The following is a 25,018-nucleotide window of genomic DNA, read 5'->3' as shown; positions in this document are numbered from 1 at the left end:
AAAAAAAAAAAAAAAGGCTGCGGCCGCCAGTTGGAAACCACTGGTATAGATCGTAATGTGTGCAAATTCCTGATTTAAATTTATTAAAAATGAAATAGAAATTTATTATTTTATAAAGAGAGACCTAATACGAAGAAGAAGAAAAATTACAAAATGAGTGTTGCAGTTATTCAAAATATTGATAAAGCAAACTAAATTGTGCAGATTTAGTTTGCTTTATCAATATTTTGAAATACGAAATATTTTATTGAATATGAAATATTATATTATCTATGAAATATTTCATTTATTTGGCTAATATTTCAATCTAGAATAACTTATTTAAAAAGAAATCACACAACAACAAAAGAAGCTAAATATGCCACATTCTTTATAAAACTCATTGTAAGTACAATATTAAAGTAAAATGCAGTTTTGAAGAATTTTTTTTAAAACTAGGCAATAGCATCTTTAGTGTTTTTTACCACAAAATTCATATTCACTGATATTTAAATAGTGTAATTAAAGAGCCAACTTCTTGACAAAATTTCTTCCAAGTAGATACGTAAATTTGATTTGATTCCACGCGATTCATATAAAAAGCCATTATGTGGGGATACTTAATAGAATAACCAAAAATTGTGTCTATGAAATATTTTGCAAAAATCTTAATAGTTGGCAGCCCTGAAATTTTGCTCTTATGTTACACTGCAATAAGTTGAAATATAGAAATCAATTAATAATTTTAAATCCGCTTTGCAGATTTTAAAATCAGTGGTTTCTTTATTTTATATATATATATATATAAAAATATCCATTTGATTTAAATCAACGAACCATGATTTCAATGTAATCCATAATATGAAATAAGAAAATACAATGATTAATTACAAAAGAGAAAAAATTGTGATCGCAATTAAAAATTGGAAAAAAAAAATTTTTTTTAAAATTATTTGTGGCAAGTTATCAACAACGTCTATGTAAAGGTACCCCACTATTGAATCGAGTATACTATTCAATTGAAATTATATTTTTGAAGTGGTAGACACACTACAGTACTCCCCCACCAGAATTATAGCGGTGATAGACTTCGAGTTGATTCACTGCTGTTTTGTAAGAAGCCAGGAGAGCTGTATTAAGATCACTGTATTTATGAGTGTTGATCGTGAGAGCTGTAATAAGTTCACACTCGTAATCACTCCTGTGTTGCGTTTAGCAGTTGAGTGAATACGATGTGTATGATCGAGACTGAGTAGCAACAGCACGAGGTGAATAATGTCACAGTCATAAGTAGCAAGCCAACTGTTCAATGTGGACCATCCATCGAAGTAGGTGTTTTCAGATCAAAATGGGCGCAACTGTGAAGATAGGCGTGTTCATATAGAGGTGGGAGTTTCTGCCAAGGTAGGCATGTTCACATCACGTCCGGGTCACCAATGTGGGGAGAGTTATCAACAATGTCAACCTTTGTCTATGCAAGGGTACCCCACCATTGAATCGAGTTAACATGTCTTATATACTAGTGAATTGGGAAAAACTGCAATTTTTAAAGCCATATGCTACAAAAAAAAGAAAAAAAGAGAAAAAAAACAGCATCTGTTAGTGATTGGGTTTTGATTACAGCAAGGGTGATTGTGAGCCCAAGTCAAAATTCCGGAAAATTTCTTGAGTTAAGAAAAAAGTTTAAATTTAAAAAAAATTAAACAAGGTTTTTTTTTTCTATTTCTCAATATTTCTTAGTTTACATAAAGTATTTTTAAAATTTTACACATACCTATGATGACCTGGAGAAGTAGTTAAAATTTACAAACATGTCTTTCTTTCTTGAGTTTATGATTATAACAACTATTTACTGATAAAAAATGAATATTAATCATGAATATAAGGTTATAAAGTATATCTCTGGCTCTACCTTACAAATAAATTAACTGTTTTTAGGTTCCACCTTTGAAAATTTGATTTCCAGAAAATTCTGGATCACTGTTAGCAAAAAGTCCGGAAATCCGGATTTTTTCTGGAGCACAATCAGCCCTGTTACAGCCAAAAATTCCTTCAATATTTATATTAAAATTGTTTATCCATCAATATTTATATTTGTTATCGAAGACAGTCCTGATAAATAATTTAATCAGAAAAAGAACATAAAAATAAGTTAAATTAATATAATGTAAAAACATTAAAAATGCACATCAGTGAAAATAAATAAAATAAAAAAAGTATCTGGTAAAAGTATCCTTTTTAATGCTCTCGTTAGCTTTACAACTCTTTGTTTGGAATTATAAAGTTGTAGTTTATTTAATCGAAAAGTGTACGAACTAGAAAAACAACTACTGAATAGTAAAAATACAACAGAAGACAATTATAATTAAACAAATAATTTTATTAAATAATTCCATACATTAAAATTTGCAGAAAGCTGACAAAAAAACAGCTTAATAAGTGCTCCTATGAAAATTTATATAGAGACATTACAAAATACCAGATAATGGCTCTTCACAAAAAGTGACATTTTCAATAGGGAGCTTATGTTCTAAAAGTGTATATATTTATAAATTCTCTATACAAGTATATACAGAAACGTAAGTGGCACCGATAAGAAGAAGAAAAAAAAGAGTGAAATTGATACCAGATTGTCTGCAATTTTTAAGCAATATTGCACAATAACAATATTCATATACAATATTGCACTTTCAAAAAAAAATGTTTTTTTAATTGAAAATTAGGGTTGGCAAGTTATAATAATAATAAATAAATGCAGTCAAACCCTGCTATAGTGAACATTCAAGGGACCGAAATTCCGCAAACAATTTTGACTAATCTTTTCAAACTCCCCCCTTTTATTACACATTATTTAAATAAATGATCCATAAAATGAAATAAATGACTGAAAAATAATACGTAGAAACAAAAATGAGTTGACTTCAATTTTTTATTACTTGCGTAACAAAAAAATGAGTGATTTTTAGCTAATAAGCAACATCAGATATGGAAACACTTTCAACTGATCATTTTTCATGAATTCACGTTATTCCGCTTTTTAAACCCAGTCATTCGAGCACATAAAAGTAGTCCCATCCACTTTGACTTGGAGCATTTGTCCAGATACTGGAAGATTGATGCTTCTTTGATTGCTGAACCATTTCAATAATGAAGGAAACAAGAAAAAATGCTTATTGCAACATTTCATGCCATTGACTGTTTAAAAAATCGGTATATTCTTTTATTTTGAAGAAGAAGTTTCAAAATTATTATGAATATGTGTTATAAATGAAGAAAGTAAATCAGTCAAAGACAGAGAAAAGTTCATAATATCCGACTTCCTCTTTTTCTTTAGTTCACTATATCCACAAAAAATAACATTATACTCGGGTAGCAAGACACGGGAGCGAACATTTGGTTCACTATAAACCATGTTCACTGTAGCAGGGTTTGATTGTAATAAAAATAGTTTTAAAAAAAACAGCACTCTGAATAATTTTTGATCAAAACTATATGACATAATGGTTATTATTTAAAAACAATACTATAATGAAAGAACATAAAATTTCTGGTTAAAATTATTATATAATGACTACAAACTAATCATCAACATGCTCCTAAATTTGTGAAGGCAACTATTTTAGAAATGAGATATCCAATGAAACATTTAGATTAGGAAAACGAATATTACATCAGGATATGTTTCATTCAAATTAATAGTTCATTAAAAAAAAAAAAATCCAGATTTTTTTTCAAGAAGATTTATTAAAGAACCAAATAAATAATGAATATGTGAAGATAAATAATTTTGACAAAACTAAAACACTTTAAAACATGAAAACACATTCGTCACAGAGATGGTACACTTTAAATATGAAAGTGTAAAGCCTTAGAAGAATGTTTAGGAATCTCTTTAAATGATTTTAAAAGAAGCTACATTTGATGAATCGATTTCTAACTGGTTAATTCACTTTAAATTTGATGGACAACAGTGAGATTGATAAGTGTTCAAGTATAAAAACTTGATACACATGCAGATTACTTAAAGTGGAGAAATACAATCAAGCGAGATTGTATTTTAATAATAATGACAAAAAATAGTTATAAATATTTTTTTTTTCAGTATGACATATGATGACTTTATTCTTATGTGGTGAAATGGAGATTCACAATTCTTGAACAGAATAATTTTCTCACAGACAGATCTCTTCATAAATTAAGAATCTTTCTCCTCAGAATTACAAAATGATAGGACGTTGCTAAGTATTTAAACAAAGCTGTTTTCGTCAGGAACAGCTAAGGGATAAAATGAGCAATTATCCTTCAAAAAAAAAAAAAAATTAGAGTAGATTTATTCGGTAATGTTTCATTATTGATTCCCTCGAGTTACATTTAATACTTACATATTATATAACTCTTCATTTTAAATACTCTACCTTATTTTGAGAAATGCCTTAGATTAATATAATTTCTTTAAAAAACAGTTTATTGATAAGTGGCTACATTGCTTTGATTGGTCTGTAACAAAACTTCCTTATTTTTCCCTATACTAAGCGCTAATAACACATTCTGCAGACTTTAATTCATCAAACTTACCAAATTAGTGAAAAAAATTTCAATGGTCAGATCAAACAAATATTACTCGTTTGAGACTGCAAAAAAACATTAAATTCAATGCATATTTTTGATCTAGGCTAAGACTAAGCTTTAAGGGGACTTATTCTTTTTTCGAGTTTAAAAGCTTGGAGATTCATAACGATCAGTCAATAATGGTAAAAAAGTACTTTTAAGTTCCACAGAAAGAAAAGAAAAAAAAATACACATTTCGAGATTAAGATGAAAACTCAACATGGAAAACAAATAGTTAAATATTTACTTCGATGACAGAAAGGAATTAGGCAAAAACTTAAGACTGATACGCAACATGATTAGGAATATATGAATATATAAAAACAGTGCAATTTCAACTTTTATTTCAAAAATTTAAAAAGACACTTATTTCAAGGGCTCAATAATTCTTATTTATAAACTTTAGTACAGTTCATGAAATTTTTTAATACAGCAGTTGCCAACCTTTTTTCTTAGTTGAGCGAATCTACAATTTTGCAAAAAAAAAAATTTTTTTTGAGGCTTGCTAACTATATAATATGCAAATATGTTAGTGATGTGGCTATGTCACTAGGGTCGATACAGCAGACCCAAAAACTGGCATCTCTGCTTCTGATGAGCGTCAGTATTTTATTACTCGAGGCAATTCTACAAACCATAATTCTTAATCTCCATTTGCAATTCAGAAATTTCAATACTTCTCAGATTATTTCTCAACTTCTTAGATTATTTGTTTATTATTTTCTTAGAGGTTAAGACAGGGTATCTGCTACATTTTAGATTTTCAAATTCATGACTTAACAAACTTACTATTTTCTTCGGCAAAGAAGCAACAATAAATTTAAAAAAAAGTATCATAATAACATTCATTGAAATGATAGGTAAAACCAAAACTGTTATCCTCTGTATCTTCATATTTGTAGATTTTAAATTTAAAAAACAGAGTAAAGAAAGAGTTGAAGCAATAAAATAGCTGGAAAAAAAATACAAAAGCAAATTTTTTTTTTCTTTTTTGCTGCAGAATTGTATTCTAAAGATGCTTTTCCGGGAAAGGAAAGAAATACTCCTGATTTTTCTGTCCTTATTTCGGAATTTTAAAAAAAAAATTCGCCAATGACTGTCTTGCTTCAGCTAGAATTTGAAATTGATAAAATAAAAATAATAATAAATATTTAGAAATCATGAAAGTTTAAAAGATAATTCGCTCTAGAAATGATGTTTTTTATTTTATTTTTTGAAAGAACACCATCATTTTTAAAGAACATGATAAAAACATTTTATATTTTAATAAAATATGACTGTGAGTGGAGGTTTTGTTAGAAATTCACATACTTGGAACACCATGAAATTGGGGGGGGGGATAAATTCCATTTTAAAAATTAGATTCTTCGGCCACCTAAATCCATGACATTCCATGATTTTTTTAATAGTTTAAATCATGACAAATTTTGTTTAATGCCTAAATTCATGACTTTCCGCGATTTATCATGACTGCGCAGATACCCTGTAAATATTATACAAATGGCCAGTTGCAAAATTTCAAATATTAAACACCATTAGTGAATATTTGACAGTCTTTTACGGTAACATATATTCCAAACAAATCCATTTCTGTAATAAATTAATCAGTTTCGTAGACTTACAATATACACAATTGGAAGGGAGCATTTAAAGTTTCAAATAAATACCATATTTACAATATAATTAATTACATAACTTTTCAGTAAAAGAATTTTGATTATGTTAAAAAAAAATAATAAACAATTGTGATTAGTAGTGGGAGGTAGTATGCGTATTTTACAAGTAATGCCCAAAAAGACAAAAAAAGATGAATATATTATTTCAAATAAATAAAAGAACATGTGCTAGTATTTCATTTTCTTCATACAAATAATATGTTGAGTTACTATGAAGCTCATGGTTATTTTTCAGTATATGGCACACAACGCGTCCTTCATCTTCATCAAAAATAAATAAATAAAAATGACACTCTTTCACATGGAAGTTGTGAGACTCTAAAAAATTAAAAATGAAGTTTTTGTCAGTAAAGGATATTTCAAAGTGAAAGAACAGTTACGAGTTGATCTACATAGACCACCCCAAGACCATCCAGTCTAAGAATTGCCTCTCTTAAGACAGTGGTGGGGAAACTTTAAGACGGGCCATTTGTAATAACTAGATAATTGCAGAGGGCCAAAGAATAATGCTTAATCGTTAAAAAATTTATGTGTTCCATAAACATATACATATATTATTACATACACTTATTATTTTAATAGTAAAAAAGCAAAAGGTAAGAAAATTATAAGCACAAAATATAAAATGAATTTAGTGTAGTTCTTGATGTGAAGTATTATCACTTTATTTTCTGGTGTCATTACTGGTTGATGGTGCATGAGAAAAATGAAATTGAGACTGTTTCTTCTAAATTTCATCATAGTCCGGTTCCATTTGCGAAGCAGAAATTCTTAAAACTGATGAAAGCTGCTCATCTGTAATTCTGTTTCTTAAAGAAGTTTTCCTAAGCTTCATTGTTGAAAAGATTTGCTCGCATATATAAGATGAGCCGAACATTGTCATTATCTTCATTGCATGAGTAATTAGATTTGGGAAATTATCTGGACTTAAATTTTTATAAAATTCTAGTAATGGTACTGTATGAAAAGTTTGTTTCAGGAGAGCATTACAGTTCAGTTCTATTAACTCAAGTTGAAATTTTGCATCAACTTCTTCATAATTAACATTGAATGGGGTCGCAAAAATACTAAACTCTGGTTTCATTTTTCTAAAGTCCTGAAATCTCCTTTCAAATTCTGAAGATAGTTTTCTCAAATTAATTTCGTATTTTTTAATCTTATTGTTTGATATAGTGAATTTTAAAGATTGTATTCTTGGAAAATGAGAAAAATCAGATTTAGAGATCTGATTAGCAAATAATAATAACTGTAATTTAAAACTTTTCAGGTATTGCCAAATATCGTGAAGAAACTGATTTTTCCCTTGCAATTTGAGATTAAGTATATTCATGTGTACGAGAAGGTCTGTGAAAAAAGCGAAATCAGAAAGCCATGTTTCGTTTTCTAAGACATCAAATTGATTATAAATGTCTTTATCAAGAAGAAAATTCACAATATCGTCTTTTAAATCCCAAATTCTTTCAAATACTTTTCCAGCACTTAACCAACGAACTTTTGAATAATACAGGATATCGGAATGCTCAGCATGTACGGACTCCAAAAACTGTTGAAACTGGCGATATAATAATCCTCTGGAACGAATCACATTTACTAGTTTTACAACAATATTAAGCATATGGTCAATATCTAAAGCCGATTTACAGAGAGCATCCTGATGTATAAGGCAATGCAAAAAAACAACATCATTTTCCGGATACTTAGAATTAAATTTCCCATCAAATCCTTGATTGATTCCAACCATATTAGGAGCACCATCTGTAGTTACATTACATAACTTATCAATAGGTAAACGAAGTTTATCGATGCAATTTTCAAATTCACAAAATATATCGGCACCAGTCATTGTTCCTTTCATTGACTGCAGCCCTGCAAGTTCTTCTGTAATTTCAAAGTGGGCGTTGATTCCTCTTACAAATATGAGTAACTGTGCAGTATCGCTGATATCTGTACTTTCATCCATGGTAATTGAATAAAAAATAAATTTTTGAGTTTTTGTAGTCAGTTGTGAAATTAGATTTTTATCAATATTTTCAATTCTCCCGGTGATTGTTCTTCTTGAGAGAGACAGTGACTGAAAATCATTTTTCTTTTCAGGGCACATAATATCGCACACATCTATCATGCACTGCTTTATAAATTCACCATCTGAAAATGCTTTATAAGATTTAGCAATATTATAAGCCAACACATAACTGGCTTTCGTAGCGCATCTTTGAGAATGATTAGCTCACTGAAATAATTGTTGTCGACTTGATAAATTTTTTATTAAATCTTTCGATTTAATTTTTTTCACCTCTTCACTTAACGATGAGTAGGAGTGGTTTTCATGTTTGCTCTTGAAATGGCGTTGAATGTTATATTCTTTTAAAACTGCAACAGTTGTTTTGCAAAGTAAGCACACAGGTTTTTCTTTAAATAAAGTAAAGAAATATTTCCACGTCCATTTTTCTTTAAAAACTAGACATTCTGAATCCACTTTTCTTTTTTTAACATCCATTTCAGACGTTACCTACTACGGAGAACAACACCCAGAAACGCAATTGACGAAAACTTACTGCTAACTAATGCTCTTGCGCGGGTGTTCGCGCGGGTCCTCTTAAAATGAAATTATAATTTTATTAAACTTTTATAACGTTTATACAAAAATTGTAAAGCAGTTTGAAGCAAAGGAAATAAGAACTAGAGCAGACGCAAATCGCGAAGCTTTTTGGCTGTGATTGGTCAATTCATTTTCATGTGACGTCACAGTACCCTCCTCTTTGGATATTCATGGGCAAAATTCTGTATTCATGAAATTAAAATAGTTCTTCAATATTTTGATAACTGTCAATTAATGGCCAATTATATTTTGGAGAACTTCGTGAATTTATATTTCCCAGGCAAGATTGAGTTCTATTTTGGAAGATTAAAATTGCCACTCGAGAGTAGGAACGAAAATCAGTTTAGAACTGCTTTTGAGTCTTCGGCCCACGGACTATTGAGGCAGTGGGAGTTTCGAGGATTACCCAAACAATTACTCGAGTCACAGCGTGTCGTTGCAGATGACTGACTAAGTCGCTAACTAACTGATCTTCGGGCGACCTCGCTTGTATTTATACCTACCTGCAAGGATTGCTCGGGAATTGGATTTTTCCAGTTCTTTCGAGAAAACAGAACAATGAATCAAAAATGCGAGAGTGTCTGGAAGTTTCGAGCGAAGATGAGTCATCTGTTTAGGTCGGATGGATTTGTCCAGAATACTATTGTGGTTTGAATATCGCCGCAGGTAGTTTTTATGCGGGTCGTCACATTACGAAGTAAGAACGCGTTCAAACATTCTCACGACGGCACTCTTAAACGGGCGGGATTAAACCTTTCCGCGGGCCGTATTTTCCACATCACTGTCTTAAGAAGTCACAGATATAACATTCCAATCTGATTTCATATTAAACCATAGTTATCACTTTGCAAATTAAATTTTTATATAATATACATAAATAGATTTATAATTAATACATATATATCATTAAAATTCCAAAAATATCTTATTATGTCCCCAAAGTATTTAGGCTCTCGATATAACAATATATCCCTTTATGACACTATATTTATTGGGTCCCCAAAATATTGTTGTAGCGAGGTTTTACTGTATAAGTAATCAAATCTACAATAATACACATAATGTTGCAGGGTTCCTACTCTTTCAACAGAGCAAAAATTAAGCAATTCTAGGTACTTTTTTTGAAAAAATTAAGGACTTTTTCGAAAAATTAAGGATTTTTAAAAATAGAGTGATTTTTTAACATTGAATATACATATGCCATCAGTGACAGTGCAAATTATTTATCTTCCTAAAAAAATCAATAAATGAAAAAAACAAAAACAATTTTATCATAATGTAAGCACCAATATAATTGCATTAATTAACAGGCTCGGCAAAGCATTACCAGGGAAATCTGCTTATCCTTAAGAAATAAATGTAATAGTGTAACAATCTAAAACTTTAAAAAAAATATTAATAATGTAACAATCTAAAACTTTAAAAAAATATTAATAGTGTAACAATCTAAAACTTTAAAAAAATATTAACATAGCAACAAAACAAATTATAAATGGTGACCAAATATTTAACTTTCTTGTTAGAAGTAAATCATGCCTTTTTATTTAGTACTCAGGAAAATACCTAATGGGATGAAAAACCTAGGTGGGTTGTGATTTTTCAAACTCTGTTTCTTACAAATCTGTTTAGTTTTTAGTACAATCATGAATTTTAAAAAATGCTACTGCTTTCTATAAATGTACAGTTACTTATTACACATTGAATTATTAAACAAATTTATTTAATTAGAGATTTTAGGAAATAGTTTTCGTTATGGATTCTAGTTCAATTTTTTTTCTTCTGATACTTCTGTTCTTAGCGTTTTACTTAATCCCTATATGCAGATGCATTACTAGTAGAACTTAATTTCTTGAATTCTGTCAATTTTGAAGGTTAATGTGGGTCTTCTACTTAGGTACCTTAAAACTCCCCCCCCCCAAAAAAAAGAGCACTATCTCTTCCATGTGCAGTATTCCCCTTGTCCACACTATTCTTTTCTTTTAGAATGCTTCACTCTCCTCATAGAGTGTCATTCTAGGCAAAGGGCAGAATATATTAATGAAAGAATATATATAAATGAAAGGATATGTTTTCTTATCATTGCCTGTAGCTCCCCCCCCCTTTACACACATAAATTTTTGTCTCTCTCTAAAATGCTTTACCCTCCATGCATGGTCTAATTCTAAGCGATAAAAGAAAAATTGAACTGAAAAATTGTTTCTATCAACCATAGTGATGCTAAAAAATTAAGGACTTTTAAAAACCTAGAACCGAAATTAAGTACTTTTAAGGGCCCTTATTTCTAAAATAAAAATTAAGCAATTTTTAAAGACTTTTAAGGACCATACGAACACTGCATTAACAAAGTTGAAACAAGTGCAATTTTAATACTTAATTCTACATTGGTATATAATTAATATTAATACTATTATGCATAAATTAACTGTTAAATAAATAAAAAAATACACTTAAGTGATATCGAATATTGCAAACAAAAACTCTTGAGAGCTAAGGAAGATTATTTTAAAAGATTATAAAAGCAGTTAATTTTTATTACTCAACCATATAACTACATAATAATTTCAGAATAATATTCAGTATCAAATCTTACCTCTTCTAAAGAGTGGTTATTTAGACTTTCAGTGGGTGACATATTTGTTGCGAGGGAGTCGCTAGAGAGCAGGCTGTCGCTTCTTTCGGCTCGCTTGTGACGGGGCGGATCCGCTTCTGGAGAGTCTCCTGCCGTACTCATGTCCGTATAAAAACCACTCTCTGTCAGTAAAGAAGAAAGATTGCATTCATATTACAGCAGAAGAACAAAAATTTTGAAACAAGAATTATATCAATCATAATGCCTATCTTGAGATCTGAAACAGCTTTTAAATAACTACATAGCTGCAGACATACGTAGGGAAAAAATTCTGGTAGATTTTACGAAATATGAATTTCACGCTAATTATTGCTTAATATACTAACTATTTTACACATAGGGAATTTTAGGGATTTTTATAGTCATCAAAAAACTGCAATATTTTCCAGTCATGATTGGCATTAATAGGCTTGAAATGTTGTGTATTATGTTTAATCATAATTTTGAATAGTAATAGGCACTTCATTCATAAAAAATATTTAAGATTTGATTTTTTAATTCATTTAAAAAGGGAGTTCTCAAAAAAAAAGTTTGAAACTGATTTCTATACCCTAGTCTCACTTCATTATATGTTAGTAATATTTATTTAAATATTCAAACAAGCAAAAACTCTATTTCAATAAGCATTTTTTTTTTTTTGAAAAACTGACTCAATTTTAGGGAATTTTTCAAAATTTACAAAAACTCGGAGAATTTTCTATTAAACCAGTAGACCAGGAGAAACTAGCAAAATCCAGTTGTCTACTGGAAAATCCAGTAGAGTTGGCAGCTATGTAACTACAAATACCCATTGAAATTTAATTGCTGCAACTTAGATAGGACTTATAGACAGGTTTTTTATATCATGTCTTTAAACGTATGTACTTAATACAGGTTATTATGTACGATAATTGTTTTTCAATAAAGTTTACTCACCAACCAATCTCTTAACACTATTTTTAAAAAATTCCAGAGTATTTTATTTTTTTCCTTTTGTCATGAAGAGTTCTGAGAGTAGAATAACAGTTCAGGACAAATTTGACTTATTTTCATTCAAGATAAACAGATTAAAAAGATTTAGGATAAATTTGGTTAAAGAGGTCAATTTGGCCGATTTAACTGCTTTATTTAAACTTAATTTATTGCACTTAATTTTTATCACCTTTCATTAGGCTAAATATACTACTTAAAATTGTTACGTCGAATATTTTTATAAAACATTTTATAGTACAAAAAATACAATTATGAAAAAGAAAATTTAAAATTTTTAACGAAGATCTTTCATATATAGGCAACTTATAGGTGCTATCAGAAATTTTTTTGTTTCATAATGTAATATAAATAAAATGGTCTAAAACAAATTTTCAATGTTGTTAGCATATTCTTATTAGCCAGAAAATTACATGGAATGTTTTTCTAATTAAAAACATCTAGATTTCGTGAATTGTCATGAGCATAAAATTAAAAAATAAATATGTATAGGTATTTATTAACTAGAATTATTTATTTATTCATTATTTAAAGGTAATATTTATCATCCCTTCTCAATATTATTCTCTACTGCTATTATATGATTATTATTATTCTAACTTAAAACTAAAAGTGTAATTATTTTAACGTAATTCTGTAATATTACATTATGCACACAATATTTTATGAAAAACATATCAGGATTAAAATTAAGTTTAAAAATAAAAAAAAGGTATATTTAAAACAAAATATTATTTTATAAAACAAATTAATTAAAACATTAGGAGTATTTCATAAAGACTTTCTAACTACTAATAAATATTATTCAACAACAATTGAATAAGAATAACTCAGGAGAGGAGAAAATTCTCAGAGCCTAATAATTCCTCAGAACATAGATATTTCATTTTTGAAATTTCCCTTAAAATTATCCTGACTTATTTTCTAAACTTTATAAATTAAAGTTTTAAAGAAATAATTACTTAGAATGCAGTTCCATAATTTCCCTTGAAATTATTGTGCATTTTTTTATAAAGTTCAGAAATTAAAGTTCTGTTAAAAAAAATTAAATAATACAATGAAAAATTTTTTACATGATTTTACACAATTCTTGAATAAATTGGCATGTGTGTTAAAAGTAATATCAATCAAAATATTGGCTTAATGAGTACAAACCATAAATGAGCAAATTGACATTAAAAGTTATTTGTATTCTGTTTAATATGAAAGAAAAAAAAAATTCTTTCTTTCTTAATATGGCATAAAAGTTACTAAAAAAATTATGTTAAGTCAAACAATGAAAATGTATACTTTAATATTTAAATGATGTCACCTTTCCAATGGTTTATTTGACTTAATACTGAATTTTTAATTTAAGATTTATCAATAGTCAGGAAATGAAGTAGTCTAATTTCTATAAGATAAAAACACCCAAAAGCTATTTCTCCTTATGCATGCTATTAATGATCTGATGAAAATGATATTTTTGACCATGTCTCAGAACTCTCTTAAAAGGGTTTTAAAAATTGGCATTTCATAAAACAATCTGTTATCATTCCGCAGACATTTAATTTCTGGATTTCAAAATTATAAGAAAATTTAAAGAAATTTACTGGCTAGATAGTTTTACTTTCAAATGAAATTTTTTCTTCTTCTATGTACAGTTACTTTTTTGGAGTCTGATTTTCTTGCAATAAATGAAAAGAATTGGAGATCAAGGATAAATCGGAAGTCGTTATGGAAAAAACTTTCAGAAGAAGGCATTGGCCCACATTGGGCTGTCTGGCCAACTATGATGATAATGCAGTTATTTTAAAACTAAATTTTTTTCAGACATATTTCTTAAATAGTTTACCATGGAAACTTTGTTTCTGTTTTTAATAAAAGTTAATAATTCTGCGACTATTTTGGCCTTCAGTTAATAATTGAGTGTGAAATGAAGTTTGCCCAATAAAATAACATTGTTTTAAAAACCATCTGTTTTAATAACCATGGATAAAAGCATTGAGAAAACCACATGGATTCAGTGGGGAATCATGGCTAACCGAGAAAAGCAAGACTCCACATGGATTTTATACGTTGTTGATCGAAATTCACTTTAATTATTGTCAATCTTTAATTGAAGAAGGATGTTTTTTTTTACCTAAAAAAACCTATTATGCAGAAAAGTTTGTTTTCAGGATTTGCCGAAATCACAGCAATTCCTGATGTATGACTTACTACTGCACATATATGTATGTATCAATATTATGGGTGATATTTTTGCTGTTTGAAAAACAAATTAGCAGGATTGTAATAAAGGCTGAAATCTGTGACAGACACAAGAATAACCAATTGCCAAGAAAGAGGTCAATGGCAAGGCCAGATTTATGGAGATCTCTAGATGTAATTATTCAAATGTGCAACTCAAATTTCAAGTGTTGTAATAATATTGTTTGAAAAATAGATTGTAAAAAAAAATTAATTAATTAATTCAACAACAAAAAACATGAGAAATTTTGTAGAAATATCTGCCAAAAAAATTATTGTAACTCTGTGTAGGCTTGCAATGAAATTGGCACAAATTGAGGGCACCAAGAAGTTACTCAAATTGGTTAGAAGTTATAAATTTTGCACACTGGGCATTAGAAATACTGTAGTTCAGTCAAGTTTTTTGTGGGAAAAATTTTGCAACGAAACTCTTTTTTACAATAAAATTTTTTACATTGTTATTTTTTTTTTTTTTTTTTAATTCTCTAAATTAGACCAAAATTTCCCCCAGGAGTGTCTGGATATTCCTAAAACTTTGTTCACACGATTGGATATATTCTGAAAAAACTGACTTTAATTTTATTCATATTACTTGCAACACTACGAAACATGCAAATAAAAATTCAACATCTAATTATTGTATTAGTAATGCATGCAAAAGAGTAAATCATATCATACTTTAACGTTATTTAATGCTTTAACATTATAAATATACTTTATAAGAATAACACTAATTTGTTTGCAATTAAATGAAGACAAACTGAGGTAATATATTTTAGCAATTAAGAAAGTATCATTGAAAATAGAATGGACTAAAAAAGACTAAATTGGCGGCATACATGTGTTCACATAAAATAATATTTTAGAACTAATGATTTAATGATAAATAAAACAGGGTTCCCACTCAATTTCAGAAAAAAAAAATGAACTTTTCCAGGTATACCAGTTAAATTGTAATGATAATTGAAACCCTATTTTCACCAGAAAATTTTGATTCTTTTATTTGTAATGTGAAATGTTAGATTTTCTGTGCAAGAAAATATTATAACATGAGAATGGATGGTTTGATTAAAATGCGAAATTTTCGCAATAAATAATTGTAATAGATGTTAGAAATATTTAACTTGAATCTCAATAACTGAATACTGTTACTGACTATTTTAAGAATATATAACTAAATACTGTTACTGATTATTTTCCAGGTATGATATAGGAGAATATTCCAGGTTTTTGTAAAATAATTGTAACTTTCCCTGATTTTTGGAATTAAAATCAAATTCCTTGACAATTCCAGGTTTTCCCTGTTCTCCCTGACCCGTGGGAACATTGGCAGACATATAATTTCTGGATTTCAAAATTATATGAAAATTTTAACAAATTTATTGGCTAGATAGTTTTACTTTCAGAAGAAATTTTTTTCTTCTTCTATGAGCAATTATTTTAAACTATAAGTTTTTCAGGCACATTTCTTTTAAATTAAATGAAAAAATATTAAATAAAATTTTTATACACAATACTATCATTAATAACATATAAAAGGAACGCTTTGTATCGAATACAGTATACTCTCGATCCGTAATCGTACTAAAAACTGTAATAATTAGAGTCAATCTGTAATAGTTAGCATCTCTAGTATAGCAATATTCTAATTATATCATGAGTTTGGACGGAAACACTAAAAGCGTTCATTAAAATCCAGATTAGAAGTGTAATAAATTATGAATGTGTAAAGTACGGAAGAGAAATCACCTGTTGAACATTGAGACTGTTGGGTGAGAGATCTTTGCAGGGGTTGAGGGCTATCACCGGGTTCAAATCCGAGGTTGAGTGTTCCAAAGAAAGGGAAGGGAGACGACTGGCTGCTGCTGCTGGACGAGGAGGAAGAGCAGACTGAGATCATCGAATTCCTGTCTTTCCTAGACTCAAAAGTGCCTGATCCCCGATATCGAAGGGCTGTCAAAAGAAGGAACTAGTTGTACATAACATCCAGAGGTTTATTGAAATTACAAACATGCACACTAGACATCAACTATAGGGCATTTTATACAGTGACCACTTTTTAAAAATTGAACATACATAACTGCCAACATGGATAGGAAAAAAACCCAGTAGATTTTAAGCAATATAAATTTCACGCTAATTGTTGTACTAAATAATTGTATGTACTAAATATTTTACACATAGGGGATTGTTATAGTTATCAAAAAAGAAAAACTGCATTATTTTCCAGTTCTGATTGACATTACACATACTTTAAATGTTGTATATTATGCTTAACTCATAATTTCGAACATTAATAGGCGTTAAATTCATCAAAGATAGTTATAAGATTTCCTTTTAATTAACTTAAAAAGAGAGTTCTGAATAAAAATAACTTGAACAAAAAAAAAAAGTTTTGAACTATTTTTTATAAATGAGGTTCGCATCATTATGTATTATCAATACTTATTTAAATATTCAAGTAAGGAGTAATCTGTGCAAAAATTCTATTTCAATGAGGATGTTTTTAGGAAATTTACTCAATTTTAGGGAATTTTCTAAAATGTACAAAAACCAGGAGAATTTTAATTAAACCTGTAGACCAGGAAAATCTGGCCTAATCCAGTATACCATATTTTTGGAAGCATTTCTCAAAATATGGCTTAGAAAGTTCATTTCTTTAAAGAATAAAATTTTTAAACATAATTATAACAATAAAGTAACTATCGGTGGCGATTGGTAAAGTGACAGAATTTTTTCCGGCTCTCTGCGACAAGTCTCTCTAGCACTATTATCTTTCTGCAAAATACTTCTAACAATAACAATGCTACTAATTGAAAGTAACAAAAGTGTTGTGTTTATAAACAAAAAACCTATTTGGATAAAATATATTGTATACAATTTTCTTTAACAGAAAATGCAATTTTTTTTATTCTAATACTGTAGGTGATATTCTTTGTAGGGGATAAATGCACTAATTTTTTTTACATCACATTAAAAATAGCAAGATTTTTAAAAAAATGCAAAAATCAGCAGTGATAAATGACGAAAAATGATTGAGAATACTCAGGATGCAAGCGATCTGAACTTCCCGTATCATAAATCATACACCAATAAATGGAACAAAAATAAATTTTACACACTGCATATATTAAGCACGATCGAGTGTGTCAAAATTTAATTTCTGAAATTTGGGATTCGACTTTCGCATGAAAATATCTTGATTAAAAAAAAAAGAAAACAAAGCAGATAACAGTAGCAATAACTGTGAAAAAATGCTATTGTTGCATCAAAAAGTAACTAATAAATGCATGGATTCAATTTTGCATGTCGTAATAATATTGTATAAAAAAATATAAGGATTTTAAAAAAAACATTGCAAAATTTGTTGCAATAATCACTGCATAGATTTACAATGGTATTGACACAAATCGAGTGTATCAAAAAGTGATTTCATTAAAGAACCGTGGCGTAACAATATGGGAATTTTAAGATCATGAGAAAAACAATTGCATTAAATGCAAAAGGAAAAAAAAAGAAAGGGTCAAACACGGATTTTGNACATATTTTTGGAAGCATTTCTCAAAATATGGCTTAGAAAGTTCATTTCTTTAAAGAATAAAAGTTTTAAACATAATTATAACAATAAAGTAACTATCAGTGGCGATTGGCAAAGTGACAGAATTTTTTCCGGCTCTCTGCGACAAGTCTCTCTAGCACTAATATCTTTCTGCAAAATACTTCTAACAATAACAATGCTACTAATTGAAAGTAACAAAAGTGTTGTGTTTATAAACAAAAAACCTATTTGGATAAAATATATTGTATACAATTTTCTTTAACAGAAAATGCAAATTTTTTTATTCTAATACTGTAGGTGATATTATTTGTAGGGGATAAATGCACTAATTATTTTTTACATCACATTAAAAATATCAAGATTTTTAAAAAATGCAAAAATCAGCAGTGATAAATGCCGAAAAATGATTGAGAATACTCAGGATGCAAGCGATCTGAACTTCCCGTATCATAAATCATACACCAATAAATGGAACAAAAAAAAATTTTACACACTGCATATATTAAGCACGATCGAGTGTGTCAAAATTTAATTTCTGAAATTTGGGATTCGACTTTCACATGAAAATATCTTGATTAAAAAAAAAGAAAACAAAGCAGATAACAGTAGCAATAACTGTGAAAAAATGCTATTGTTGCATCAAAAAGTAACTAATAAATGCATGGATTCAATTTTGCATGTCGTAATAATATTGTATAAAAAAATATAAGGATTTTAAAAAAAACATTGCAAAATTTGTTGCAATAATCACTGCATAGATTTACAATGGTATTGACACAAATCGAGTGTATCAAAAAGTGATTTCATTAAAGAACCGTGGCGTAACAATATGGGAATTTTAAGATCATGAGAAAAACAATTGCATTAAATGCAAAAGGAAAAAAAAAGAAAGGGTCAAACACGGATTTTGGATGGCATTGAGCATGTGAAAAATGATTAATGAAATGAGTGATTCGAAATTTCCGTTACGTAATTTCATATTAAAAATTAATTCAATACAATTTAAAACAAGTAATAAACAGGCTGAATATATCACATTGATTAAATAATTCTTTTGTTATAAATTAGATTTTGTAATAAATTGCTACTCATTAAAATATAATTATGAATGAGAAAAAAATTTTTTTTTTCCAGTGAATGATTAAATGCTTGTTGTGTTTTTCGCTAACAAATCCAGGTAAAAATTTTTTTAAAAAATTATCATGCGTGAATGAGGTAAAAAAAAAAAGAGAATGTTGGCAGGGGGAAATTAATGTCTTATTTACGAGATTTTCCGTAGGTAACAAAATATAAACTTAAGATTAATGCAGAAATTTTGAAAAGATATTGCAAAGAAAATTTTGTTGGAACATAAATGATTGATTTGCAGCAGTCAGCAAATCCAGTTTTGAAAGCAGAAGAATCGCATACCTGCAATAAGTTTTATTAACTGTGCATAAACTATACAGTACATAGAATCCATACAAGACAAAAATACAAAAAAAAAAAAAAAAAAACAAGGAAAAAAAAAAAAAAACTAANAGTATTAAAAGAAATTTTTTTTAAAATAAGAAAAAAAAATTTAAAGGCTAGAAAGCGAAATAACAAAATGATATAATCTTGCTGTATATAGATGTCGATAAGTTAACAGATGTATGATCTTGTATTACGAATGTATTACTTGCTTTATGTTACTTTTCTTGAATTTTTTATTTCNAAAAAAAATTTAAAGGCTAGAGAGCGAAATAACAAAAAGATATAATCTTGCTGTATATAAATGTCGATAAGTTAACAGATGTATGATCTTGTATTACGAATGTATTACTTGCTTTATGTTACTTTTCTTGAATTTTTTATTTCAGAAATTTTTGTATATTACTTGATACGTTTTATTTTTTTCGTGCTCATCACACTGATGTCTTTTGCTTTAGTTACATTCAGAGGTGATTGTGAGCCCAACTCAAAAATTCCTGAAAATTTCTTGAATAAAGTCATTAATGAAGCATTTCAAAAAATCAATGTCTTTATAAATTTAAATCATTGATAATTTCACAATATGAAATTCTTAACAAATTATATGCAGCATAATTTAAATGAATAATTATGTATAAGTTTACTATTATGTCTAATCACATTGTTTACCATACTTACTCTAATCACATTGTTACCAGGAAAAATATTTACAAATGAAAGAGATACGAAGTATAAATTCTAGTTCTAATATTTTTAAATGAAATAAACAGGAATTTTTATGCACAAATGTGATCAATGATTTCTCGTCACTTCCGGACCTTGGATTTCTGAAAATTTCTAGATCGAAGATAATGAAAAATCCGATATCTGTATATTATTACATTTGAAAGCACTCTAATTAGTATCCTGTGTGCAAGCGAATCATCTTTTCATAATTTTGTTTTCTGGCCTTTAAAATTTTTAAAAAATTTCTTATAATTATTTTTATTATATGTAGTTTTCTATTTATGTATATTTATACTACTCCTTTAAAAAAAAAAAAATTTCCTTTCTTTATCTTTATCACGCACATACACATATATGTGTCACCTATAATAAATTTTATAAAAGTCTTCTTAACAACTGAAATAAAATTTTACATTAAAAAATTTCTCACATTTTTACTCAATATTTATGAGATTTATATCAGATTAGTCAACCAAAAATAATGTCAACATTTGAGTCACACATTTTTCCTTCAGCAGTGTTAATTTCAAGTTCCCTACTGGCCATATTTTTATAGCATGGCCAAACCTTATTAACAAAATGTCAAATATACAAAGGAGTTGATCAGTTGTTTGCCAAGTTAAGAGTGTAACAAAACATTAGAAAGGCCTCTAGAAATATATTACCTCTTGTGAGTTGTTGTATACTAATAGAAAAATCGCTTATTTGATCTTCACTAGGTCTTATATCAAGGCATGGCTTGTTCCCTATTCCCATAGACTGATTCTCTGCCTGGCGATTCGCTGTAAAGGGCAATCTTCATGTTAGTGCATATAACAATTATACCAGGTGGCATGTCTTTTTCCACAGTGGAAAAAGACACCGCAGAATAAATCAGTTTTTTCCAATTTAAGTGGAAAAAATTATTTTTAATACAGACAAGTATTATATTAAATATCAATTATATCAAGTACTAAAATTTAAATCAGTTTTTAACTGCGATCTATTTTAAATAGTAGTAATATTTTAAAGTCAATTTTATATACATTAAAATTTTAAAAAATGGAGAATTTTTTTTTAAGAAATGCCTTTAATGGCTAAATTTAAAAAAAAACTTAAAATATCGTAATCAAATCATATGTTATTATGTTACAAATCACACAGTGTTTTTAAGAACAAACATTAATAAAAAAAATGCTTTTAAGTACAAATACTGAAAATACGAATATAATTCTTACTAAATAGGCTAAAGGTATTTGTGATTTTCCACTTTTAAAGCAAATTGTATTTTTACAAGCCTAATCATAAAATAAGTAAATTATAATTTATAAAATAAACTTATGTTTAAATGTAAATTATTGAATTTTCATTATCAAAGCAATGACTAGATTCATAAAACTATTAAGATACACCTTTTAATATTTAAGCTGAAAAATCATATCAAAACTGTTTGATAACAACTGTTTTACTTTAAAATCATGACAAATTTTGTTCAATACCGAATTCCATGACTTTCCAGGTGCGCAGATACCCTTAATATGCTTTCTTCAGAATTTCAAGCATATCAGAAGATTCACCTAGAATAACGAACAATTTAATGTTCGCCTGCTGCTATAAAGGCGACATTTCAAAGTCCACCGAATGAAAAATGCGCTTTGTCAGAAATGACCTGCAGCAAATGCTGACGGTACCAGAAATAAAATCCAGGTGGCTGTAGTGCTGCAACCACTAAAAAAATAGTTCCCCTCCAACAAACACCTGCGTGAATGTTGGTAAAAATAAATGTCACACTTCATATTGATTCCTGTAGCATTTTTTTTTAAAATTAATTATTTATCTTTTTCACAACAAACATGAATATATCTCCTTTTCAAATATCAGACAGTTACACGAGTTAAAACTTTAATTTTGCAAATTGAAAACATTAATAACCTGAACCTTTTTCATTGTGAAATCTTGATTAGAATCTACCTGAGTTTTGTATTTTGTGTTGTGTTTGATTACTTTACGGAATTGGCAAAAAAATATCCCTTTTTAATTTACATTTAATTTTATTTATTTTAACATATACCACTCAAAGCTGTGATAAAATATATTAATAATGCTTAATATTATTTAAAAACAACACTATACAATAAAGTAAATAAAATATATTAACATTTCAAACTCAAACAGTTAAAATTATTATCTAATTACTAAACTTGCCACTATAAAAATAAAAAGATTCTATATTTACTCTTGGCAGAACAAACACACTACATATTTAATAAGGTATTTCTAATTTTACAGACATAAAACTAAATGGATATAATTGAATTATGTTTATTAAATAGAAAATTATTTTAAATACAGCTAATGAAAAGTTATAAGTTTCACATTCTTTACTCCACATTTGGTCTTTATTATTATTTTTTCTACTTTGAATATTAAATAATACACTCTCTTATCATTTAAACAGGGGTGATTGCGAGCCCAATTCAAAAATGCTTAAAATTTCTTGAGTAAAATCATTAATGAAGCATTTCAAAAAATTTATGTCTTGATAAATTAAAATCATTGATATTTTCAAAACATGAAATTACATACAGCATAATTTAAATGAATAATTATGTATAAGTTTACTTTTATCTCTAATAACTTTCATTATTCTACCAGAAAAAATATTTACAAATGAAAGAGATGCAATGCAAGTTTAAGTTCTAGTTCTAATATTTTTATACAAAATATACAAAAATTATTTATAAATGTGATGAATGATTTCTTGGAACATCTGGATCTTGGATTTCCAGATCACAGTTAGCGAAAAATCCGGAAATCTGGATTTTTTCCTGAGCACAATCATCTCTGTTTAAACGTTAAATAAGAATGAAACACCAATCAATAAATAACCTTTATTCATGCAGGCCTGCCTGAGAAGTATTTTTCTAATATCAGTCACCCAGGCAGCTTTGATTTCAGGAGTGGGTGCTCTCTTTTCTCTTTCGGAACCAGATCTCAAATTTTGTTGGGCTGTCTCCCAACTGTCAGTCCCAAATCTGTCGTCTAAAAAGAAATAACAAATTAGTGCCATTTTTGACACATCAAAAACATAACATCAAAAACATTCCCCCTTGCGTTTAACACTAATTATAACAACACATAATAAATATCTATTTCTACCATAGCCGGTCAAATGACCGGACTTTATATTTCTTGACTGAAATGAATGAAATATGGCTGTTAAGAAGGAAATAAACTTAAAAATAATTTTACTATAATTTTAAAAAAAATTGGGTATTGCCAATTTTTATATATTAAAAACACAAAGAATAAGAATTTTTAATTCATTACTCAACGCAATTTTTTACATTATAAAGGGTGTTTCCATTGTACATTTTCCGCAAACATAATTCTTCTAATTATTATTATTTCTATAATTCCTATTATTATTATTCTAATGATTAATATTATATCTTCTAAGAACTTGCGCAGTCCAGATTGTTTAGACATTTTTGTGGGTAAAAATTAACAGTTAGTTAAAAATGAAGTAAAGCTGATCTAAATAAAATATAAGTTATTTACCAAAATATTTAGTTTTTGTCTCTTTTTCTGACACAAAAATGCCAATCGAAAATTTTAGATACTTAATAGAAATTAACATTCACAGTCATTCTGATTGAAATAACTACGCAACAGTCTTTGCAAAAATGTGCAACTCATAGAATGCAATACGTTAAACGAGCATTTCTGATCGAATAACCTTATAAAGCAATATATTGTTCTAACGGTCAAATGACCGGTTGTGGAAGAAATAGGTACAGAACAAGCATTGTTCGAAACAAACAAAATACAAAAAAATAATAATAATAGAATATTTACTATTTATAATTGTTAGAAAAAGTCGCACAGTCAAATGCGCAAAAACGATAAGATCATAAGCGCATTTTCGATGCAATAGTTCTTAAGTGGTCATTTGACCGGTTATGGTACATTTAGTGTTAATGTGGTTAAGCAGACATTAATTTAGTATTATTTTAGCATTTAACGACTAATTTTGCCATTATGCACATATATATTTATTATATAATTATTTTAGCATAGTATCGAATATGAATTATAAGAAATTGCAGAAAAAGTTGTAGTTGATTTGCAACATACATTAAAAATACTGATAATACATTAAAAATATGTTTTAATAAATTGTATGCAAATTTTATTTAGGTACTCAGATCCATTCAGCCTTTTTTTTAATACACCTAGAAATATTTATCTAAAGTTTGTAACTAAAGCTATTCTAATTAAAAACCTACTGCTGTTGTACCTGATTTTCAATTAACTTATTTTGGAAAATCTACATTATTGTAAATCAGAACTAAAAAATGGCATTTTTAGTAATCAAGATAGTTGTGATGAAGCATGCATTAGCAAGTGCATACTTTTAAATATATATTTTATAATTTATCTTAAGTCGTCATTTATCAATTACCTTTTATAGCTTTTTTCCTAAAAAGTATTTTTTTAATTTAATATTTAACATGGTGAAATAAAATAAAAACACAAAGTCACCAAAGTTTTTTATTTTTTTGACTAAGAGGTTTTAGCTATGACTAAAAATCATGGTAAAAATGGTCATG

The 25,018-nt window shown here is 28.0% G+C and overlaps 1 protein-coding gene across 1 annotated transcript; it reads right to left on the bottom strand.

Annotated features, from left to right (window-relative positions):
• Nucleotides 1-2,338: 2,338 nt before the first annotated feature.
• Nucleotides 2,339-23,490, bottom strand: LOC122272235 (uncharacterized). Its single transcript, XM_043055642.2, has 5 exons — nt 23,295-23,490; nt 21,092-21,208; nt 16,439-16,642; nt 11,453-11,613; nt 2,339-6,581 (listed from the first exon to the last, which is right to left on the bottom strand). Exons 1-5 carry the CDS (start codon nt 23,473-23,475, stop codon nt 6,561-6,563), a joined length of 684 nt encoding a protein of 227 aa, XP_042911576.1. The 5' UTR covers nt 23,476-23,490; the 3' UTR covers nt 2,339-6,560.
• Nucleotides 23,491-25,018: the final 1,528 nt, after the last annotated feature.

Source organism: Parasteatoda tepidariorum, chromosome 7 (assembly GCF_043381705.1).
Source record: "Parasteatoda tepidariorum isolate YZ-2023 chromosome 7, CAS_Ptep_4.0, whole genome shotgun sequence".
NCBI classification, from domain to species: domain Eukaryota; kingdom Metazoa; phylum Arthropoda; class Arachnida; order Araneae; family Theridiidae; genus Parasteatoda; species Parasteatoda tepidariorum.
This window is presented reverse-complemented; position numbering and strand designations above follow the sequence as displayed.

Coding starts and splice junctions, on each gene's coding strand:
- LOC122272235 (XM_043055642.2), bottom strand. CDS start 23,475: ATGGCACTAATTTGTTATTTCTTTTTAGACGACAGATTTGGGACTGAC. Junction 16,643..21,091: donor TATACAACAACTCACAAGAG/GTAATATATTTC, acceptor TTCTTTTGACAG/CCCTTCGATATCGGGGATCA. Junction 6,582..11,452: donor ATAACCACTCTTTAGAAGAG/GTAAGATTTGAT, acceptor TTAATTTTTTAG/AGTCTCACAACTTCCATGTG.